The 23,585-nt window shown below is 37.9% G+C and overlaps 2 protein-coding genes across 2 annotated transcripts in view; both read left to right on the forward strand.

The window, feature by feature from the left end:
• Positions 1-461: 461 nt before the first annotated feature.
• gbp (glycogen synthase kinase binding protein) lies at positions 462-2,291 on the forward strand. Its single transcript, XM_057833591.1, has one exon. The coding sequence runs from the start codon at positions 554-556 to the stop codon at positions 1,073-1,075; it is 522 nt and encodes a 173-aa protein (XP_057689574.1). The 5' UTR covers positions 462-553; the 3' UTR covers positions 1,076-2,291.
• Positions 2,292-7,867: 5,576 nt separating this feature from the next.
• dpy19l1l (dpy-19-like 1, like (H. sapiens)) overlaps positions 7,868-23,585 on the forward strand; it is a 30,636-nt gene continuing 14,918 nt past the window's right edge. The window contains exons 1-16 of the mRNA XM_057833590.1: positions 7,868-8,196; positions 8,429-8,453; positions 10,604-10,691; positions 10,835-10,972; positions 11,049-11,169; positions 13,254-13,347; positions 13,434-13,491; positions 13,558-13,649; positions 13,713-13,812; positions 16,338-16,415; positions 16,524-16,610; positions 21,038-21,097; positions 21,187-21,267; positions 22,726-22,827; positions 22,896-22,967; positions 23,050-23,135. Coding sequence (XP_057689573.1) covers positions 7,983-8,196; positions 8,429-8,453; positions 10,604-10,691; positions 10,835-10,972; positions 11,049-11,169; positions 13,254-13,347; positions 13,434-13,491; positions 13,558-13,649; positions 13,713-13,812; positions 16,338-16,415; positions 16,524-16,610; positions 21,038-21,097; positions 21,187-21,267; positions 22,726-22,827; positions 22,896-22,967; positions 23,050-23,135 — 1,496 coding nt within the window. The 5' untranslated portion in view covers positions 7,868-7,982. The remainder of the gene's footprint in view (positions 8,197-8,428; positions 8,454-10,603; positions 10,692-10,834; positions 10,973-11,048; positions 11,170-13,253; positions 13,348-13,433; positions 13,492-13,557; positions 13,650-13,712; positions 13,813-16,337; positions 16,416-16,523; positions 16,611-21,037; positions 21,098-21,186; positions 21,268-22,725; positions 22,828-22,895; positions 22,968-23,049; positions 23,136-23,585) is intronic.

The following is a 23,585-nucleotide window of genomic DNA, read 5'->3' on the forward strand; positions in this document are numbered from 1 at the left end:
ATTATTGTAATGAATTGGACGTCCAGCGTCGTCAATGGCAGGGAACGAGTTAAAGACACGTTCCTGTCTGTAGGGCAAACATTAAAGAATAATTGCTTGCTTCTCTTCCGTGTTTTACCCCAAAAACGTGCTTTGTTTGGTTTCACTTGACAGGCGGTTGGAAGTTATGTAACGTCCATTTGGGGAGAAGAGGCTAAAGGCGGAAGAAAAGAGAGGGGGACACCAGTGATTGACTACCTAGAAAAAAACGGTCAAAATGATAAGATTAACTGCATAAAATTGTTTTTAAATTAGGATTAATTGTTACATCGAGTTTAATAAAACGTCGCGCCGAATTTTAGACGAAGCATGGTGTTTTTTCTTCCAAACATTTTCCAAGCACCCCTCGGCGGGAGATTTGGTACGTTCCATTCCACACGTCATCCATTGTTTACAAATCAACGATCTTGTTGGTAGGTCGGCGGCGTGGCGAGAGCGAGGACCGAGGAGCGGCGTGAGGAGCGGTTCCTCTCTCATTCATCCACCACAACAACAAAAGCAGCGGGCGTACACCATGCCCTGTCGAAAGGAAAACTACATTTTCCTGGAGCAGTCCGTCACCGTCGACTCCAAAGAAGTGGACGCCTTGGTGACGAAAATCGGCGAGGCGCTGCAGCTCCACAACAATAGCGGCGGCCATGCGAAGAAGACCGCCTGCCTGCACGGACTCACCGCCGGCGTGGGGAGCGTGGTCACCCCGGCGGCATTGCTCGGAGGCCCGGCAAGCACGACCACCGCCAACACCAATGCCAACGGGGCGTCGCTTCCCAAGCGGCAAGGCTGCTGCATGCGGCTGCGGAACCGCGGAAGCAGCCGGGCGAGCCCTTACCACATCCCCGGCTCGAGAGACCAGGAATGGGACCAAATTAAACCGTGGAACAAAAAACGGCTTCACACCGATGAGGACGACCCGCATCGCCTGCTACAAGAGCTCATCCTATCGGGTAACCTGATTAAAGAGGCCGTGAGGCGGCTGCAATTCTCCGGAGCGGACTGTGGTGACTTCCCTAAGACGGCGGACAACGTGCCATGCTGACGGGGCTTTAAAGACGCTTCCCCCCTCCCGCCTGACAAGGTTCACCAAACGAAACTCAACAACATTACCCCCTGATTAACCCTCATTCCCCCGGTCCCGATTTAACCGAACCCCTGGTTCGGTTGCGTCAGCGGTTAGCTTTCCAGTTAGCCGCCCGGCTAATGAACCGTGTTGTTTATGTTTGAAAATCTCCTCGACGGAGGTGCAGGGGTGACCCAAATGACTCGGACTAAACCGGAATTAGCTCATTTCCCCTTCAACATTACGGCATACCTCTCATTTGAATGAAATTTCACATACACGGCTTTTTACGTCGGTAATTTTGAGGGTAAAATGGACGCCATTTTCAAGACGACTCATTCAGTCCCCACGTACACACGTGTAAACACGTTTTTTTGTTTTCCTCCATTTTTTTACATTAATCTGTCGTCTCGATTATTGGCAGGAGTTAAAACTCTTAGCCTCATTCACCTTCCATTTCCACGAAGTTCATCGTGAAGGAGGGTGACTGTGTAATGTTGTGTTGTGTGTGTGGCCATTTTGTTTACACTCGGTTAGAGGAGACAGGAAGCAAGTATGTACCGTTCTTGACTTTTTTTCTATCTCCCCTAACTTTCCTCGGAGCAGCTACTTTCACACTTCAAACCTCAACTAAAACACAGTCTATCTCGTTTTTTTTTTCTAAAGCAGTTTTTCTATAAAACTCGTTTAAATCCCAATTGTTCCCCACATTCTTGCTAGGCTATTCTGTCCACATTCCACAAATGTTAACTGAAGATTGTTAAATTGTCCAGGGGTAATAAATCTAGGCTGCCTGAAATTGCTACAAAAAAGTCTGTTGTGGATGGAAGTCTCTAGGTATCCACTGAAAGGGGATCCCAGTGGGCAAAAATGCAGGATTGTGGGGGGTTGGGTGGACATGGGAAAGTAAAGCCAATTCCCACAGGGCTTACTATCACTTGGTTGTTTGTTTGCTCGTAAAAAAGTTGACGGTCACGTGACGACACTTTTGTGGTGCTTTTCACCTTTTCCGGAATTCCCACCAAGGGTTCTGCTGGTTTTTCTTTTCGTTTTTTTATATTTGTGCTCCGTGTAAAGAAAAATGCACAACTGCTTCGTAACGAAGCATCTTGATAATGTTCCTGAATATTCAGGGCTTTTTTTGTTTTGGGGTTGTCTTAATAAACACACTTTGTTTTTCCAAAACTTGTGTTTTTCTTGACTTCCGGGAATGTTTTGTTGTGATTCCGACCTTGTTGAGAGTGTGTCATGGGACGTGTGTGTGAGGGCAACGTGGTGTTGGAGGACACATGTTCATTATTAGACTATAAATACCCACACTGATGTGGAGGAAAACATGTTTTGCCGTGTCCTCCGTGTTGTTTACGGCAGCTCCCTCTGCTGTTCAGTCGCCGAGTGTGAATGAATGCGTCGTCATCTTTCCCAGCATAAGGGGGAACTCAATGGGAGACATTCATAAACAGTAACAACTATTCATATATCAAATTTCAAGACATTTAATGCAGTAGTGATGTCCCCATCTTGTATTTTGAACCACAATATTAATGAGTACAGCAATGGTATCATCCCAAAAGCATCGCAAATCAATTGTGCGGCATGAAATTAGCTTACAAACAAATATTAAACTCTAAAACCAAATATTTAAATGAATCACATTAGTTACAATGTTATTACTATGTAAGTACAATGTAATTACTAAGGAACTTGGCTAGTTGATGTTTAAAAATTAAAATACAAAAGGTCTAGCGATTATATTGCTTCGATATGTTGTTGTTTTTTCAAGCTCAGTCGATATAATAGGACAATTGTTATGTTCGCTGGGTGATTGTGTTTCTTTTCAGGTCGACCGAAATGTTGGCCAATCGATATAATAGGATAACTTATGTTTACTGTTTGGGTGATGTTAATTAATTACGATTTTGCACCACCTAGTGGCCAGTCATTGTTACAGTACCGGGAGAAAAATAACTTAAGACTATGTACATTTAAACATAATGTGTTTCACTTGCCTATCATAATTAACATGATTTTTTTTAAAAAAAGAGTATATTCTCCTCAAATTAGGTTGCAAACAAATAATTGAGTTGAAATATTTTGTGAATGACTAAACACATTTGTTACAAGGTTATTACTGTGTTATAACAATGTAACTACTAAGGAAATTGGCAAATTAATGCTTAAAAATCAAAATACTACAGGTCGATTGATATATCGGCAAGCAGATATATCGGACTGACATATGGACGTTTCTCAAGATCGACCAGTATATGGTCTGTATAATAGGATAAATGTTATATTTACTGTTTAGGTGATAATCTTTCTTGTAAAGGTAGACTGATATATTGCCTGGGGCGATGTTTTTTTTTCCCCGGCCGATACATCGGGCCGATGCACCCCCCCCCAAGATTGGACAATATCATCTGATACATAGCCGATATAATAGGATAACTTATGCTCACTGTTGTGTTGCTGATGTATATTGATTAAAATTTAACATCCCAGTGTAAGTATAATGTAGGAGGGATGTCCCCATCACATACTTTGAAAAAAAACCTATCCCAAATTTATAGCCATATTGAAGGTTTATCAATAAAGCAGTGGTTTAAGCCCCGCCACTCAAAAAAACACAAATCAGTTTTGAAATAAGGTTGCCAACAAATAGTTATGTTTATAGAGTGATCACATTTGTTACAAGTTTATTACTGTATTATTACAATGTAATTACTAATGAACTTCGGTAGTTAATGCTTAAAAATTACAATACTAAAGGTCGACTGATGTATCGGCTAGCAGATATATCGGGCCAATAAATGGACTGTTTTTTTTTTTTTCAAATTTGGTAATAATCTCACTCTTTATATTGGCTGGCCGATATATTGGACGATGTCAACTGACACATAGCCGATATAATAGGATAGCATGTTCACTGGTTGATGATGTTTGTTAATTAAGATATAAAGTCTCAGTTAAAGTACAGTGGTTCCTCTACTTACGAATGTGTCTACATACAAATTTTCAGGTTAAAACAGGCCTCAACGGGAAAATATTGCCTCCTGTTACGAAAGAAATTTTGGGAGGTTGCAAACAAATGGTTGCGTATAAATATTTAATGAGTGAATACAACTGTTAAAAGGTTATTACTGTGTTATTACAATGTAATTACTATGGAACTTGGCTAGTTAATGCTTGAAAATAAAAATAATAAAGGTAGACTGATTAATCGGTCAGCAGATATATTGGGTCGATATGCGGACTTTTTTCAAGTTCGGCCAATATATTTTCGATTTAATAGAGGAATTGTTATGTTTACAGTTTGGGTGATAATCTTCCTGATAAAGCTCGGTGGCTATATTGTCCAGTCAATATATCGGGCTGCTATATGTATGTTTTTTTTTTTTTCAAGATCAGACGGTATCGACTGATGGTTTGCCGATATAATAGGATAATTTACAGTATGCTCACTGTTTGGCTGATGTTTGTTCATTAAGATTTTGCACCACCTAGTGGCCAGTGTTTCAAGAAGGAGAAAAATTAACATTGAATAAGTACATATACATAATGAGTTTTTTACTTGCCTTTCATAATCAACGTGCATGAAAAAAGTATATCCGCCTCAAATATCAACTGACAAAATTGGTTATAAACATCAGCAATTGGCTGATTTTTTAAAAATCGGCGTCTGCCTTTGATAATCCCTTATTGATCGACTTTTAATGAATGGAATATCTATTGTTGATTGTGATTCATCTATTTTAATCCAATGTTTTTGTCAATACTGACAGCACTTTATTTTTCTGGAAATTTTGTTTCATGTACACCCCACAATTGGAGAAAAACTACTTTGTATGACATGTAACAACAAAAATATTAGTCTCTACTTTTCTGTATTTGATGTTACTCAAGTATTGGAGTTGAATCCATACTTTTACTGTGCTTTTTGACACGAGGAAATGTAAGACTTAGCAGGAGGGGGGGCTGACTGTGCCGCCAGACTTTTGATTCGGTCCCCAAGGAATTCAATCCCGGCTCCGGAGGAAGTGGAGCTTCCTGGACGCGTGGCGTCACCATGGTAACGAGACCGGGTTATTGTAATTGCGCAAAATCTACACGTGAGGGCAGCTTTTCACCCAAAAATTAAATAAGCGTATTGAGTAAGGTAACAAATGAAAGTTCCTCGTGAGGTGAGTGTGATACTGCTGCAAGTGTAATGCTTATATTTTATAACATTAACATATAATATTATGTTATATTATATTATTACTGTCAATGTCATTGAAAATATTTAATAATGCAGTCATGGAATAAGAATTAAAGAGCAACTGTATGGAATATTAGACCCTATTACTCTTTGTAGTGCTGTTAATTTTTCACCCTCACACCTCAAATGAATTGGACATGTATCGCTGTCAATGGCAAATGAGTTCATTATATCTAGTGTTGCCACGATTACTCGATTAGAAAAAAGCTTCGAATCAAATTTTTCTATTCGAGGATTGGTTTATTAATGTGGTGTTGTAATGGTTTGTTTTGAAAGTGTTTGTATTTAGTTTTATTGATTGGGGTGGCCCTCTAGTGACAACAGTGAATATGACATAACTCACCGAACATGGCTGGATCCAACTGCTCCTTGTTAAGCCCAACATAAGGTTGTAAGTTTTTGTTTGAGCTAATATGATTGTTTCTGGATTCGTAATTTAGTTTAGAGGTACATTTGGCAGTTTTTTTGTGGAAATATGTGTTTAGACTATTTGTTAAGAGCATTGTTAAAAATAAAAAAAAAGTTAGCATTTTATAGCATTTAAGCTGCCGCTCAATTCGGGTTAGCATGTCGCCTAGCTGTCACGCCTCCTGTTTTGTTTACGCTCTGTCCTCCGTCTCCGAAGCCGGGCAGGGAAATTACAAAGACCAGACTAACTCCGGTGGGATAAAGTACCGATCGGGAGGTTTAAGAAGTCGGCAGTTTTTAACCATTATGCAGTAATTTAGAATTGAGCCCATTAGTTGTACTGAATAAATGCATTTTTAATATTTCATATCCCATTTAGCACAAGACTGTTACTTATCATGAACATTCAATTTATTTAGCAATGGGGGGAAAATACTTAGACAAAAAGAATATCCTGTAAAAATATTGGAGTAGACAGATCAAAACAATGATGTCATTTTGCTACTCTCGCATTTTCCTCAATCTGAGCCTTCCTCTTCCATTGGGCTGAATTCTAAATCAGCTGAAATCGTTACGCTGCCGACGTCATCACCCAGATGGAGGCGCTAGAGAGCTATAATGACAGGCGGGGCTAAACGGCAGATTAAAATACTCATTTCTTGTCATCTGCACTTTGCCAAATTGTTGTATATAGTCGAATTGTCTCAAAATATGATTTTATTTTTATTTATTATTATATATTTTTTTAAACCTGTCCTGTTCAGCTGTTTGACACGGAGAATGGAAGTCTAAGTGCCCGGATCGTCTGAACAGTTTTAATGTTTCACATTGAGAGTCTGACATACTCCCGTTGTGATCATTCAACATACCTCGTTTATTATGACAAAGCAGCGAACAGGACGGGGTTATGGGGGAACAGAAGAAAAGATACACAAGAGAAGAAAGAAAAGAAACACAAACAACAACAAGAAATACATTGAACGCCTAACTACACTAACTACTAATTTGTTGGTGCTATCATCAGCTAAATGTATTTCCGGTTGACACCGTGTCAACTGTTGACCAGGGAAAGAGGGGGAAGGAGGTGGGGGAGTCTATAAGCTAAGTGATAGAAAGGGGTAGAGTGTACACAAATCATCTCTGTGATCTAGAACCCAGTAATAAAAAAAAAAAAAAATCACGTGAATCCCTTGTGAGTGTAAGCCCGTTGGCGACCAACCCTACGCCGCCCCATCGCCAATCCCGGCACCGGGAACCCCCGCCCGAGAGCGCCCAGTAACATCCAGCTGCACGCGAGTCCCAACGGGCACGCAACAGCCACGCAGACGAGCGAAGACGCCACGCGGGCGCCGACACATGGCCACCGCACCCATCCAGCCAGCCCAGGGAGGGACGCCGGGGCCGGGGGGGAGGCAGCGCAGCCGATACCTCCTCCCGCTGCCCAGCAAAGGAGCCCTCGCCCCCCCCCCGGAATCCAGGTTGGTCCCCCGGGCCACTCGCGCGCCCATCTACCGGCCTTCAGGGATGGCAAGAGGGGAAGCACCACCAATCCCACGCCCGTCCCCAACCCCGTCCGTCCACCCGGGCCGCCGCCGCAGCCCCCCAGCCGGCACGCCACGCCACGTCAAATATGATTTTAATTCACATCATAACAGTATTTAAGATGTTTTTTTATGGTGTCAGAGGCACTTTAAGGCAAAACACTACTGCTTTTGTCCACCAGTGTCGCTAAAATCAACCAAAACTGAAAACTTACCTAGTGTTGCTTTAAATGTTCATAATCAAATGTCTTAATTATTCAAACCAATGTATAGATTAAGCTGCAGCCCTAATTATCTCATATATAATTTAATACATTTAAAAAATGGTTTAGTTAGTATTTTCCAGTTGGAAAATGGGCACTACTGTCAGGTTTAGTTACTTATTTATATGTTGAAAATCGCAAACCTGATTTTTTTTTTTTTTTTGAGTAAAAATCCCTAGAATTTAGTAAAACTGTGCAAAACGTGTGTTTCAACATGTAGATAAATATGGATACCAACGATAGTGTGCTATTGTGTATATTTGGAGTGATCCGCCCACCAGTGTAGTAAGTGAAAGCTACTTCACAACCAGAGCTCCAGAGGAGGAGGACGGCACGCACAGCCTCTCTGTGGCCGCTCAGCTCGCTCTCACCTCCGGCTTCTTGTCTCGCTTTCCCCCCTCGTCTCGCGGCTCTCCATGGCGGCCAAAAACCGAAAGCAGGCGGGAAAAAACGACAAGACCTCCACGCTCGCTTCTTCCAGCGGCAAAAGCAACGCCAGGCGAGCCGCCTCTTCCTCCTCCTCCGCCGCTGGAAGGGATGCCAAAGCCGCGAACGGGCTATCGGGCATTCGGCAAAAGCTGGGGCTAACTCACTCCGGAGCGGCCGGGCTCGGACTCACGCTTTTTCTCGGTAAGCTCTTTCGACGCCCAAAAATGAGCTAAATGCGCGGCGGAACTAACTTGTGTTATCTTCGCCGCTCATCAACATCCGGGCTAACGTTAGCTCACCTGTGTGTGATTGAGCGTTAGCTGCCGACTCTTAGCCAACACGATGCTAATGCATTTTCAACTCGAATTTGTTCATTTGCTTGTTAACTCCTGGTTTGACGGAATATTTAAATTGTACGTTTGTGTGTTCACAGCTGCTCTGAGCGGATATCTTCACTGGTGAGTTGCTATGAATATCCCGTAACTTAAAATTGTGTCATTGAAATTAGGACATGACGTCAAAATCACGTTCTGCAGCCTATTTCACTTGTCTAATAACAAGAAAAATCAGTGTTTTGACGTAAAATATCGTTTAAATTTTTTGAAAAAATTATGTAGTTTCTTCAGGTAATCATTTAAAGAGTTTCTTTCTGAGAATATTTTATCCATTTTTGTTTTGGTTGTTAATTAATTAGTTCTAAAAAAAAGTTTAAATTTATATCCATATTTATTAGAAAATTAATTGAATTGAAAATAGATTTACTAATCGTATTTTATTTTATTTTTTTACCTGTTTCTTCATGTAATCAATTAAAAAGTTTTTTTCTGTGAATATTTGATCTATTTTTGCTTTAGTTGTTAGTTAATTAATTATTTTAAAAAATATTGTTTTTGAAATGGATTTACTAATCTTATTATTTTTAGAATTTTTTTTACCTGTTAGTTCCTTCATATGATCATAAAAAAATTCTGAGACCATTATATCCATTTTTGCTTTAGTTGTTAATTAATTTTAAAAAATTAAAATAAATATTGTTTAATTTATCAATATTTATTAGAAATGTAATTTAATTGAAAATAGATTTACTAATCTTATTATTTTTAGGATTATATATTTTTTTACAAGGTAATTTCTTCATGTAATAATTAAAAAAAAAAAATCCGATAACATTTTATCTGTTTTTCTAATTAAAATAAAAGCATATTAAAAGTAAGATGTGTGAAAATTGGCAAAAATTTGATTTTTTTTTCCAAATTAAAAGCTTCTTTTTTTTCAGATTTTTTTTTCCCATTTGCTACTTTGACTAAACAAAAATGTAATGAATAAGTCCTAATAATATTTACAACTGAGAAGTTATGTATATGTTAGAATTTCAATAATTGAGACAAGTTTAAGGTAAAGAAGGTCCTAAACTGAGAAGTAATGTATGAGTTAGAATTTCAATAATTGAGACAGGTTTGAGGTAAAGAAGGTCCTAAACGATTAATTGGCTATCAAAATAGTTGTCGATTAATTTGTTAATCGATTAGTTGTCGATTAATCGATTGATTGTTGCACCTCTAGTCAATTCATTGCGAAAATACAGTGGTATGAAAAAGTATTTGAACCTTTTGGAATTTCTCACATTTCTGCATAAAATCACCATCAAATGTGAGCTGATCTTTGTTAAAGTCCAAAAGATGAAAAAAGTATGCTTTAACTAAAACCACTCAAACATTTATAGGTTGTGCATATTGTAATGAGGATAGCTCGCAAACAATGACGAAAAGGAGGGTAAAATAAGTAAGTGAACCCTCTGCTTAAGAAGACTTAAAGAGCAATTGAAACCAATTTTTACCAAACAGTTTGGGGCTGTTTTGCTAACTCAGGGCCTGGACAACTTGCAATCATTAATGGAAGAATGAATTCAAAAGTTAATCAGGATGTTTTGCAGGAAAACTTGAGGCCGTCTGTCACAGTTGAAGCTTTAAAAAAAAAAAAAAAAAAAAAAAAAAAAAGGATGGATGGATGCTGCAACAAGACAATGATCCAAAACACAGAAGTAAATCAACTTCAGAATGATTTCAGAAGAACAAAATACACGTTCTGGAGTTGCCAAGTCAAAGTCCAGACTTGAACCCCATTGAGATGCTGTGGCATGACCTAAAGACAGTGATTCATGCCAGACGGACACCCTGGGAATCTGACTGAACTACAGCAGTTTTGTAGAGAAGAATGGGCCAACATTAGTCCTGATCTAAGTGCCAGACTGATCTGCAGCTACAGGAAGCGGGGGAGCCCAAAATATTAAATGTGATGGTTCACTTACCTATTTTCCCACCTTGTGTCATTGTTGCATACTGTGCTCATTAAAAAATGAAGACCTATAAATGTTTGGGTGGTTTTAGTTAAAGCAGACACTGTTTTTCCATCTGTGTGATTTTGACAAAGATCAGATCACAATTGATGGTGATTTTATACAGAAATGTGAGAAATTCCAAAATGTTCAGATACTTTTTCGTAGCACCGTAATCAGTGATTAGCCCCCTATAAATACTAATTTTTGGCGTAGATCACCTGATCTGACCTTTCCTGGTTAACGTCAGTTTTTGTTACTCTCCACTTTCAGGTTTCATCTCACGCAGCTCTTTGAGAATGACCGACACTTCTCGCACTTGTCCAACCTGGAGAAAGAAATGGCTTTCCGCACAGAAATGGTGGAACAAACTACTCTAGATTTTACATTTCAGATGCTGCACTACCAACATGTCATAAATTGCAAAATGTGTGGTTTCATCACCACTTCTCTATTTGGGTTTCAAGCCTTTTTCATTCATTTTGTGTACTTACTTGTTTGCAGGGCTTGTACTACTCGTACTACAAGACCATCATTGAAGCGCCCACCTTCCTGCAGGGACTTCACATGATCATGAATGACAGATTGACCGAGTACCCTTTGGTCATAAACACGTTAAAGCGCTTCAACCTCTACCCTGAGGTATGTAGCTAACAATAACTCTATACTTACTCCATTAGCGCTGACTCATGTGTTCGTGTGCATTGGTACTTCCCAGGTGGTTCTAGCCAGCTGGTACCGGGTTTACACGGGTGTCATGGGCTACTTTGGCGTTCCCACAAAAATGTGCTGGTCCATCAATAGAGGAGAAGGTCTGACGCCGGTGGACAGTTGTGAAGGTACTGGCGATTAGGGATAGTTTACACAAATGTGATGCAAGCGTGAGTTCTATTTGTTTTTGTAAGACTTTGGATAGGGTTGCGAGAAAAACAAACAGTGACAGATTAAGTAAAATACTCCTAAAATACATCAAGTTAATGACTTTTGGAGTGATAACTAAAATTCTGGACGTCATGGAACTACTATGAACCCTGCGATTTACAGTTCAGTGTAATGAATGAGCTTTGATATACAGTATGTAGATATCCTACAATGTAATTTTGACACCTTATATATGTGGAACCGGTCTTCATGGAACCATGAATCCGTACCTCCTTTTCCAGCTCTGGACTGGAACCCAACATTCGTTCATTCGCTGCCATCCCTCCCACTTCAAACGGATTGGACGACTGTGGTTGTCAGTGGCAGCCAATGAGTTCATTTTGGGGTATTTCGCGTCATCTACTGTTGATTTTGGGTTACTGAAAAACAAGTGACTCAAGAATGTCCCCAAATGAATTGGAAGTGACTCAAAATCAACAGTAAGTAACCTGTAAATGCCCAATGCCAGTTTTAATATTTTATAGGGCTGTCAAACGATTAAAATTTTTAATCGAGTTAATCACAGCTTCAAAATTAATTAATCGTAATTCATCGCAATTCAAACCATCTATAAAATATTTTTCTGTAAATTATTGTTGGAATGGAAAGATAAGACAAGACGGATATATACATTCAACATACTGTACATAAGTACTGTATTTGTTTATTATAACAATAAATCAACAAGATGGCATTAACATTCTGTTAAAGAGATCCATGGATAGAAAGACTTGTAGTTCTTAAAAGATAAATATTAGTACAAGTTATAGAAATTTTATATTAGAACCCCTCTTAATGTTTCGTTTTAATAAAATTTGTAAAATTTTCAATCAAATAATAAATTAGTAGGACGCCATTGTCGATGTCAATAATTACACAATTCTCATGGTCATAAAATCAGTCGCACCCAAGCGCCAGCAAATGGCGACAAAACTCCAAAAAACACAAGTAACAAGTGCACATGACTCTGTACTGTCATTTTAATATGTTTGAGCGGGACATCTGCGTTAATTGCGTCAAATATTTTAAAGCGATTAATTGAAAAAATTAATTACCGCCCGTTAACGCGATAATTTTGACAGCCCTAATATTTTAGCTTGTAAACCTTTCCATTGCTATTTCATTACACTCACATGATTCCAATGTGCGTCCAATTCAATTACAGCCATGTGCGTCCATGGCAATGTCACCCATAAATGTCAATGCCACTGACGCCCTTGTCAGTCCGTGCCACGGACGCCCGTGCTATTGCTATGTATGTGCGTCCAATTCAATTACGGCCATGTGCATCCATGGCAATATCAACGGTAAATGTCAATGCCATGTACGCCAATGCCATGGGCACCTATGTACGTCCATGCCGTGGGCGCCTACGCCATTGCTGTGTGCACCCAATTCAATTACAGCCATGTGCATCCATTCCAAAGTCATTACCATGGGCGCCTGTGTACGCCAGTGCCATGGGCGCCTGTGTACGCCAGTGCCATGAACGTCCATGCTAATGTCACCCGTAAATGTCAATACCATGGCGCCATGGCTCGTCCATGCCACGGACGCCTATGCCATTGCCATGTACATCTAAATCAATTACGGCCATGTGCATCCATGCCAATTTCAATGCCATGGACGCCTTTATACACACCAGTGCCATTCACAGGAAGTGGCTCCAAGGAGTTTACCTGCCAAAGCAAAGATACCATCGCAATTTCCCCAGAAATGGCATTTTCTAACTTTTATATAAATTTTCATCTTAGGGGGGCCAACTTCATGGTAGTGTTAAAAATGGCACATTGCCTTTAGTCAGCGTTTGAAAATAGGATGCTGCACGTCTTAACCTACACCAAACCCTTCCTCGGCTTTGCTCACTGAACTCATTCTTAACCTGGGTTCGATTGAGCCCAGGTTAAGAATCACTTCTTTAAATAATATAACTTTCACTAGCAGTCTTTTGTACTTTGCTTATATTCAATCTGACAATTTAGCTCTTTACCATGCATGTCAGGCTTGGGCGACCCAGCTTATTTCTACGTGGCGTGCGTCTTCCTACTGAATGGTGTGATGATGACCCTTTTTTTCCTGTATGGCACCTACCTCAGGTAATCCGTTCAATTAGAATGATGTTGATAGTGAAAATATGTCGTTTGATAATTAATCGTGCATTCTTTGATGCAATGTTCTTCAGCGGCAGCCGACTCGGTGGCATCATGACTACCGTGTGTTTCTTCTTCAATCATGGCGAGGTGAGTGCGTGATTTTTGGATGCTAAAGTTGCTAACAAAAGGCTAATCTTTGGCCTTGTACTTCAGAGTACTCGTGTCATGTGGACTCCTCCTCTAAGGGAGAGCTTCGCATACCCATTCCTGGTCCTCCAGATGCTGCTGCTCACATTTATCTTGAGGTACAGACAATGTTCATCAAGGATGTCGCACTTTCTCTGTGTTTATTGGCCTCCCACCAACAGGACCCGGAGCCCGAGCCGGATGGCGATGGTCGCGCTGGGGGTATCCACGCTGTGCTTCATGCTGCCGTGGCAGTTTGCCCAGTTTGTGCTGCTCACGCAAGTAAAAAGCAAGACAAAGTCGAAATTAGCAGTTAAAGTTTTTTTTTAGGGCTGGGTGACAAAACTTTCATGGATTTTTTTTCTTCCCTACTTCTACATTATATTTTATTATAACGGTTTGTTTTAATTTGTGCTAAAAACTCAATAAAGTAGGATAAAGTTTAGCTAAAAATCTTTCATTAAGGACTGTGGGAAAACTGAAAATATGTCGTTTTTCTCATTCAAAAAATAAAATACACTTAAAATTGCGACTAGTTTTTTGAATTAAAAAAATTATGAAAATACATTTGATAAATATTTACTGATTTTTCATTTTGAGTTCTGAATTTAAAATGCTTATTTTAATGAAAAAATACATTACAAAACAACAAATATATGACAAAATACTAGGGTTGTTCCGATCATGTTTTTTTTCTCCCGATCCGATCCCGATCGTTTTAGTTTGAGTATCTGCCGATTCCGATATTTCCCGATCCGATTGCTTTTTTTTTTTTTTTTCTCCCGATTCAATTCCAATCATTCCCGATAATTTTTCACAATCATATACATTTTGGCAATGCGTTAAGAAAAAAATGAATAAAACAACTATAATTTCACCATAAGTACTGTATTTGTTTATTATGACAATAAATCCTCAAGATGGCATTTACATTATTAACATTCTTTCTGTGAGAGGGATCCACAGATAGAAGGACTTGTAAGTCTTAAAGGATAAATGTGACTCTGGATATTGTGACTAAATATTGCTATCTAGTGTATTTGTTGAGCTTTCAGTAAAGTATACTGTAGCCATTTAACTGTTCTGCCCAAATGCATGATGGGAAGTGGAACCATGACTGTGCATAGTGGCACCAATTGATATATCTTCTCTGCGTTGGGAATTAACATAGGGTGTTAAGAAAAAAAGATCAACTACTACCTTGCTTCCCCACATTGCTCGCCACGATATTTCTAATTGTTGAGAGAGGGATTGTAAGGCTTTAGCCAATGAAAAAAAAATGCTCCAAAGACTGCCAAAATTCACTTTACTCATTTTACGCTGCGTTTAGCTCTTTATATAGGTAAAACAGCGCCATTATAATTTGAACGCGACAATGCGTGAGTACGTTGTGCAGCGCATGCTTTAATTGCTTAAAATATATTAACGTGTTTAATTAAAAAAAAAAAAATTACCGCTGTTAACGCGTTAAATTTGATAGCCCTACTTTAAGCCTAAATTAAAGACTGGATGAGAGTAACATATTATATCTTTAACGTTAAATACAAATAGACGATTTAATTAAAAAATACACATATATTAAAAAAGGCATGTCCGATATTTTTTGCCGATTCCGATACTTTGAAAATGACGTGATCGGACACGATCGATCAGCATCCCGATCGATCGGGACATCTTTACAAAATACAATACTATATTTAGAGCAATTAGCGTATTTTTTCCTTTTTTTTTTTTTCATAGTTTGTCTAGCGGTGCCACTTAGAGTCTAGAGCGACTTATGTGTGAAATTACTCACACATTATTATTAGGGCTGTCAAAATTATTGCGTTAACGGGCGGTAATTAATTTTTTAAATTAATCACGTTAAAATATTTGACGCAAATAACGCACATGCCCCGCTTAAACAGATTAAAATGATAGTACAGTGTAAAGCCCGCTTGTTATTGTTTTTTGGTGTTTGGCGCCCTCTGCTGGCGCTTGGGTCCAACTGATTTTATGGGTTAGTACCATGAGTGAGCATGGTGTAATTATTGACATCAACAATGACGAGCTACTAGTTTATTTTTTGATTGAAAATTTTACAAATTTTAATAAAACGAAAACATTAAGAGGGGTTTTAAGATAAAATTTCTATAACTTGTGCTAACATTTATCTTTTAAGAACTACAAGTCTTTCTATCCATGGATCACTTTAAGAGAATGTTAATAATGTTAATGCCATCTTGTTGATTTGTTATAATAAACAAATACAGTACTTATGTACCGTATGTTGAATGTATATATCCGTCTTGTCTTATCTTTCCATATTTTAGAGATGGTTTGAATTGCGATTAATTACGATTAATTAATTTTTAAGCTGTAATTAACTCGATTAAAAATTTTAATCGTTTGACAGCCCTAATTATATCATTTCACAAGTTATTTTCACTTTAAACCGCAAGAGGGCGCCCAAGGCCTGTGTTTTTACATTGGCAGTAACTTACAGTATAAAACCAACTGAAGGGGCTAAATAAAATGGCAACGAAAAGAAAATGTAATGTTAGCATACCGTACCCTCATTCAGCCTGTTGTTTTCTATTGTATTTTTATTTTAAATTGCCTTTCCCCCCAAAATGTAAGTCTGACTTATAGTCCGAAAAATATGGTATATCAAAACAGCTACCTGATTAGCATCTGTATTTTTCAGTCATATTTTTAGGCTGACAGCTCATTACCAAAATCAATTTTAAATATTACACAATAATATTGTTACCCAGCATATAAAATCAACACTAATGCAAGGTTTTAATGCCATTTTCCTTTCACAGGTGGCTTCCTTGTTTGCTACCTTCATCCTGGGCTACCTCGATGCGGCTAAAATGCAGTCAGTGCTGGTCACTCACTTGGTATAGCGAACTTCTAATGGGTTTTCTTAACTCAGTGGCTGCAATAGACGTCCATTCCATTTGGACGTCTACTACCGTCATTGGCGCTGAAACATGATCATTCTGCAGGTCGCACTGGCATTCTGCTTCGCGCTCATGTTCGGCAACGCCATGCTGCTCACATCCTTTTACGCCTCGTCGCTTGTCTCAATCTGGGTGAGTACTAGATTTGAGACAAAATATCGTCAGGCGATATATTGTGATACAAGACGACTTGATGATATGGATATATAGATTACACTGCAAAAACTAGGCCTGAACGATATTGGAAAAAACTATTGTTGCGATTTTTTTAGGTGTGCAATATATTGCGATATTATATTGCGATAGTAAAAAAAAAAAAAAAAAAAAATTTTGTAAAGAAATATTCACTAGATGACTTGAATAGCTGTTTGGAAATACTTTGCATGACACACCGTGACCACAGTGTATTCATATAATACCGTTTCATTTGTGAATGATTAAGATTGCTGTATTATTATGAAGGGATCCAGGAAGCCATGTCTGCACAAAATAGATAATTTCTTGAACACAATATTTGACACTTCAACAGCAGCAAATACATTAAATGACAAATAAAAGAGCAGGTGCATTCGTCCCCTGAGTTTTTGACAAAATATAACAATAAATAACAACTTCGGTAAAATAACAACAAAGTTGTAAACATATTTGAACAAAAATATTAAATATGACAAATAAGAGTTGTTCACAAACTATAACAATAAATAAGAACCTCAGTAAAACAATAAAGTTGTCAACATATTTGAACTTAAATATTAAATCTGTCAAATAAAAGTGCAAGTGCATTAGTCCCCTGAGTTGTTTACACAAAATATAACAATATAGAACTGCAAAACTGCAACAAAGTTGTAAAAATATTTAAAAAATATTAAGTATCAAAACTTTATGTGCAGCTGTACTATAGTTATTTGAAAAATACGATTTACAGTTAATTTAAATATAAAAGAAACAGAAACTCAATTGAACTTGTAAATAATTGAACTGAATAACAGCAAATAACTGATGAATAACAGAACCATTTTACCTCCCAAATTTATGTATTTGTCTGCATATCGTCCACCTTCCTTGCTCAGCAATTCTCAACTGGGTCTCATAGGTTTTTGGCCAAGACTACTAGTTTATCCACCATTGCAGGCTTGAGACAACAACGTTGGCACGTAACAATGTTCCCACCTGTACTAAAAAGCCTCTGATGGGAAGCTCGTAGCAGGAATGCATAGATACCTGCGTTTTAAATGGTCCCACATGTTCGACGGATTACTTCTTGTTGAGGCAACCATGGCGAGGCACTGTCAACAGGGCTGTTTTTTGTTCCTTATATTCTTGTCGATAGCCAAAATACTTCCAAAACTCCTTTTGGAGACAGTCTTCCCTATTCAACGTGCTGCTTGATTGCTTGCTTTCACTTTGAAAACGGCCCCTCCTCCCTCCGCTCTGCTGTTCGGCCCCTCCTCCCTCCACTCTGCTCTAGCAGGGGAGGGGGAGGAGCCGATGACTGCGAGCTGGAGAGAATGAGAGACTGTGCACTCTCTTTCTCGCTCCTTGCTCAAAACAAACGTTTGTGGATTTTAAAAAATGAAATGAAAAAACTATCGCACGTCCTTGCGATGGGACTATTGCGCATGCGCACATCGCGATGGCGATGTTTAAACGATATATCGTTCAGGCCTAGCAAAAACACACTTCCTTAAAACTAGTTAAAATTCCCTTGTTTTCATTGTAAATCTTCAAGAAATGGGACGGTAGACGGGACAAAATCACTGATGACCATACCTGCGGTTTCTGTTGAATTATCAAATATAAAACTATTCAATATAATTTTTTCTATTAAATGTTAATCCTAACAAGTTGAATAAATATTATCAAGTTTCAAAACATTTTCTTGTGCATGTTTGGTTGTCAATGGGACATTAACATTACAAATTTCGACAAAAGATTTGTTGGAGTTTTTTTGTCTTTTTGGGTCCAAAATGTTAATTAGAATTGGTCAGTAAAGGTGTCCAGAAAAAAATGGACCCAACCAGGCTATTGTGAACATTTTTTTCTTTGAATAATAAAGGCAACATCAAAGGAATGCAAATTCGGACAAAATAGGCTCAGGTGTTAAAGGGTTAAAACCATTAAAAATAATGTATTTCACATAGAGCCTCGCCGTCAACACGATTCGAAAGTGCGGATTTCAATCCCTCTCCCAGTTTTTATTTGGCACCGATTGACCACAAAAACACGTTTTTCTGCCATTTAAAATGAAAATACAATTTGGACGTGCATAGCCGTCAATGGCATGGATTTGTATGGCCTGCAAAACAGCCATATACCCCCAAAAATGCCATATACCCCCCACAAACCAAAATGCATTTTGCCACATACCCCAAATAAATGCCACATGGCAAAATCCATTTTGCCACATGGCAAAATCCATTTTGCCACATGGCAAAAACATTTTTGCCACATGGCAAATACCACTTTTGGTTCTCGCTGTCTCTCCAGAAAACTCGAGATATGGACCTTTTAGTTTCATAATAGGAAATATGTTTTCTCCACTAGAGGGCGCTCATGCTCTTTGAGCGAATAATGCTTAGGTTTTTTTTTTTTTTTTTTTTTTTTTTTCCCGGGTTAATGTGGTTATGTAACATGTTATTGTACAGTATAATGATAACAGTTGATATAGGTAACTTTGTGCTGACAAAAAAAACCCTTGTTTTAAAAAAAAAAAAAACATCTTCAGTTAGTCACAATGTTACTCATTACTGGGTATTCTTAAAATCGTGTGACTCGGGTGCAAAAATAAGTGATCAGGAGTCAGGACATCCCTAATATCTTTATATCTACAGTTGTGGTCAAAAGTTTACATACACTTGTGAAAAACATAATGTCATTGCTCTCTTGAGTTTCCAGTTATTTCTACAACTCTGATTATTCTCTGATAGAGTGATTGGAACAGATACTTCTTTGTCACAAAAAACATTCATGAAGTTTGGTTCTTTTATGACTTTATTATGGGTGAACAGAAAAAAGTGATCAAATCTGCTGGGTCAAAAATATACATACATGGATCTGAAAAAGCAAATCATTGACTTGAACAAGTCAGGAAAGTCACTTGGAGCCATTTCAAAGCAGCTGCAGGTCCCAAGAGCAACAGTGCAAACAATTGTTTGTAAGTATAAAGTGCACGACACTGTTTTGTCACTGCCACGATCAGGAAGAAAGCGCAAGCTATCACCTGCTGCTGAGAGAAAATTGGTCAGGAGGGTGAAGATTCAACTGAGAATCACCAAAAAGCAGATCTGCCAAGAATTAGAAGCTGCTGGAACACAGGTGTCAGTGTCCACAGTCAAGAGTGTTTTGCATCGCCATGGACTGAGAGGCTGCCGTGCAAGAAGGAAGCCCTTGCTCCAAAGGCGGCACCTTAAGGCTTGACTGAAGTTTGCTGCTGATCACATGGACAAAGATGAGACCTTCTGGAGGAAAGTTCTGTGGTCAGACGGAACAAAAATCGAGCTGTTTGGCCACAATGCCCACCAATATCTTTGGAGGAGAAAAGGTGAGGCCTTTAACCCCAAGTACACCATGCCTACCGTCAAGCACGGTGGTGGTAGTATTATGCTGTGGGGATGTTTTGCTTCCAATGGAACTGGTGCTTTACAGAGAGTAAATGGGATAATGAAGAAGGAGGATTACCTTTAAATTCTTCAAGATAACGTCATCAGCCCGAAGATTGGGTCTTGGGCGCAGTTGGGTGTTCCAACAGGACAATGACCCCAAACACACATCAAAAGTGGTAATGGAATGGCTAAATCAGGCTAGAATTAAGGTTTTCGAATGGCCTTCCCAAAGTCCTGACTTAAACCCCATTGAGAACTTGTGGACAATGCTGAAGAAACAAGTCCATGTCAGAAATCCATCAAATTTAACTCAACTGCACCAATTCTGTCAAGAGGAGTGGTCAAAGATTCAACCAGAAGCTTGCCAGAAGCTTGTGGATGGCTACCAAAAGCGCCTTACCAAATATTAGCGCTGCTGTATGTATATTTTTGACCCAGCAGATTTGATCACTTTTTTTCTGTTCACCCATAAAAAAGTCATAAAAGAACCAAACTTCATGAATGTTTTTTGTAACAAAGAAGTATCTGTTCCAATCGCTCTATCAGAGAAAAATCAGAGTTGTAGAAATAACTGGAAACTCAAGAGAGCCATGACATTATGTTCTTCACAAGTGTATGTAAAGTTTTGACCACAACTTTACATCAATCTACATAAATATATTTATGTATAGATACGTATACTGCATCTACAGTGGGTGTGTATATACGCTACCGTTCAAAAGTTTGGGGTCACTTTGACCCCAAACCTTTGAACAGTAGTGTAAATATGTATAATATATACATGCATAGATACACACTGTTTTTCTATGTTCTGTTCCCTGCTTGTCTGAGTCTTATTTTGTGAGCACTGCTTTTTTTTTCGTGAATGCATTTGATCTCGCGGGAGCGAAAGTGAGGTTATGCTCGGCTTTTACAGCAGTTGCTGAGTTGTGATTAAAATAATAATTTCTTTTTCAGGCTATCGTTGCGTTGAGGGATCAATTCACTCGGATTTTCGGGAATGGGCTAGTCTTTTGGGTAGGAAGGATTGAAATCAGAGTCCAAAATTATACGTTTGAGATGATAAAAATCTGATTTTTTTGTTTTGTTTGAACTTCTCCTGTCAGGTCATGCAAGCTTTGATTTGGGTGGGTTCCACTGTTCTGCTCAAATTCCTGCTGTCTACTATTCTCGGTGCTTCAGATGACGTGAGTTACTGTCTCTTTAAAAGTTAGAAGCCCTACTGTATGTTACTGCTGACATTTTAAAACAATATTATTACAGTCTTGTCCATAAATATTAGGATATGGACAAAACTTCTTTCTTTCGGGCTCGAAGTCCAATCCATTCGAAGTTAGACGAATTGCAGACAATAAGTTAAATTACATTTATAGCCACTTTCATGGAGGACTGCAGGCATAAGTCAATATTTATTGTTAAGAGGTTCCTAAGTAGAGTATTAAGACCATTTTTAGGTCAGTAATGTCTTTAAATGATGAATTGATGATCTTCACAGTTGATCATTAGTATTCGATTAATTGTCTATAAATGGAAGAATCATGGCAGCCCTACCTGCCAATATACCATACACTATTTGTCAGTTATATATTTTTTGTCGCCGAGTATGTATTGTGCCGTTTTCAACCTTTAGAGGGAAGGGACTGTTTTGCTCATTAAAAAAAACTTTAATAATGATTGTTTTTATTATGTACATTTGGATATGTTATAATTGTAATTTTTATGTATTATTGATATCTATATTTAATATTAGAACCATTAGAATTATCATTCAAATAAAGTATTTTATTTTAAATACATTTATAAATAAGAAATATCATATATTTATTAAAATTGTATTTTTTTTAAAGTTATGATTATCATTCAATAAATATTATATTAGAATTTTAAAAATTATTATTTAAGTTAAAAATGCCCTTTCAACCCTTTAGAGGGAAGGAGCTGTTTTGTTCATTAAAACTTTAATTTTATTAATTATTATTTTTACATTTTCATATAATTGTAATTTTTTAAAATCATATTTATTATTTAAATGTGGAAATATTGGAATTATAAAATTTTTACATAAATAAAAAAGTGTTATTGAACAAGATAAATATATTGATAGATAAAAAAAATACTTTATTATATATTTATTAAAATTGTACTTTTTAAATATTATTTCTGGTTATTTATTTTTTTTAAATCTTAGAATTCTTATTTAAATTGAAATTAATTAAATTAAGAATAATAATACATGTAACATTTTTTAAAATCTTAGAATTCTTATTTAAATTTTAATTAATTAAAAATAATAATACATATAACAATACTGACATTGTCTGGGGTCTGGTAGCAATTGAATGATCGCAGCCAGTTGAAATGGATTGGACGTCTATTGCAATGTCATCCATTGAGTTTACACATTTGTTAGAATGTTATTACCATGGCATTACAATGTAATTACTAAGAAACGGCCAATAAGTTCATTAAAACAAAATTCATCGAATTTAAATGAATAAAAACTGAGGGGGAAAAAAAGGTTACTGTAAATCTGATCATAATTTACTGCCACTGTCTTTTTGTGTGTAGCGGTAGTTTTTCTAACCAGAAAACGCAACTCTGAAAATGATTGTTTTCACTAAGACATAACATGTTTCCATCCCCAGGCTCACATCAGCGGCCTGATTAAATCCAAGTTCACCAGCTATCAGGACTTCCACACACTCATGTACACATGTGCTGCAGAGTTTGACTTCATGGAGTTGGAGGTGAGACTGACACCCATGTGTGTGTATATACTCAAGTATAATTTTATATATTTTGTCCACTGTACCAGACTCCGACACGCTACCTAAAAACGCTACTGCTACCAGTCAACTTCTTGCTGGTGGTTTTGATTGCAAAGACAGTAAGTAATTTTTTGTCCATGGCAGTTAACTTTGAGAACGAGAACAAAAAAGACACGAATTCAGCGTTTTTATTCTTCTCAGATCGCGCAGGATGTTATCCGCTTCCTTAGAAATGGAGGAAAGACATCTAATGAAAATCCCAATCGTAACAACGAAGAAGCTTCAAGGTAAGCTGTACGCTTAATTGACTGTCAATTAGGTACTCTTGCGCAATCTCCCGCTACGAATTTAGAGGGTTTTTTCCACTGTCAAAAAATACCAAAGGTGGGTAGTAACCCCTTACATTTACTCAGTGGCCCTATTAGTTAAGACTCAGAGTTAACAATATAGTCACATGACCACAAACAAGATCATGCCGACCTGTTCGATCTCGTGGCGTTTTTAAAGCGCCATAAAAAAATAAACTACTTGACATAGAGCGTTGCCGTCAACTTCACTGGAAAGTGCGGATTCAGACATATTTCCCAGTTTTTATGTGGCTGCGATAGACCACAGAAAACCGGAGATATTGTTTTAATTTCATGGAAGGAAATATGGTTTCTCCACTAGAGGGCACTCGTGATGCAGTTACTCATTACTTGAGTATTCATTTCACTGAATACTTTTTTACTTGTACT

This window comes from Corythoichthys intestinalis, chromosome 4, assembly GCF_030265065.1.
Source record: "Corythoichthys intestinalis isolate RoL2023-P3 chromosome 4, ASM3026506v1, whole genome shotgun sequence".
Lineage (NCBI taxonomy): Eukaryota > Metazoa > Chordata > Actinopteri > Syngnathiformes > Syngnathidae > Corythoichthys > Corythoichthys intestinalis.

Coding starts and splice junctions, on each gene's coding strand:
- gbp (XM_057833591.1), top strand. CDS start 554: ATGCCCTGTCGAAAGGAAAACTACATTTTCCTGGAGCAGTCCGTCACC.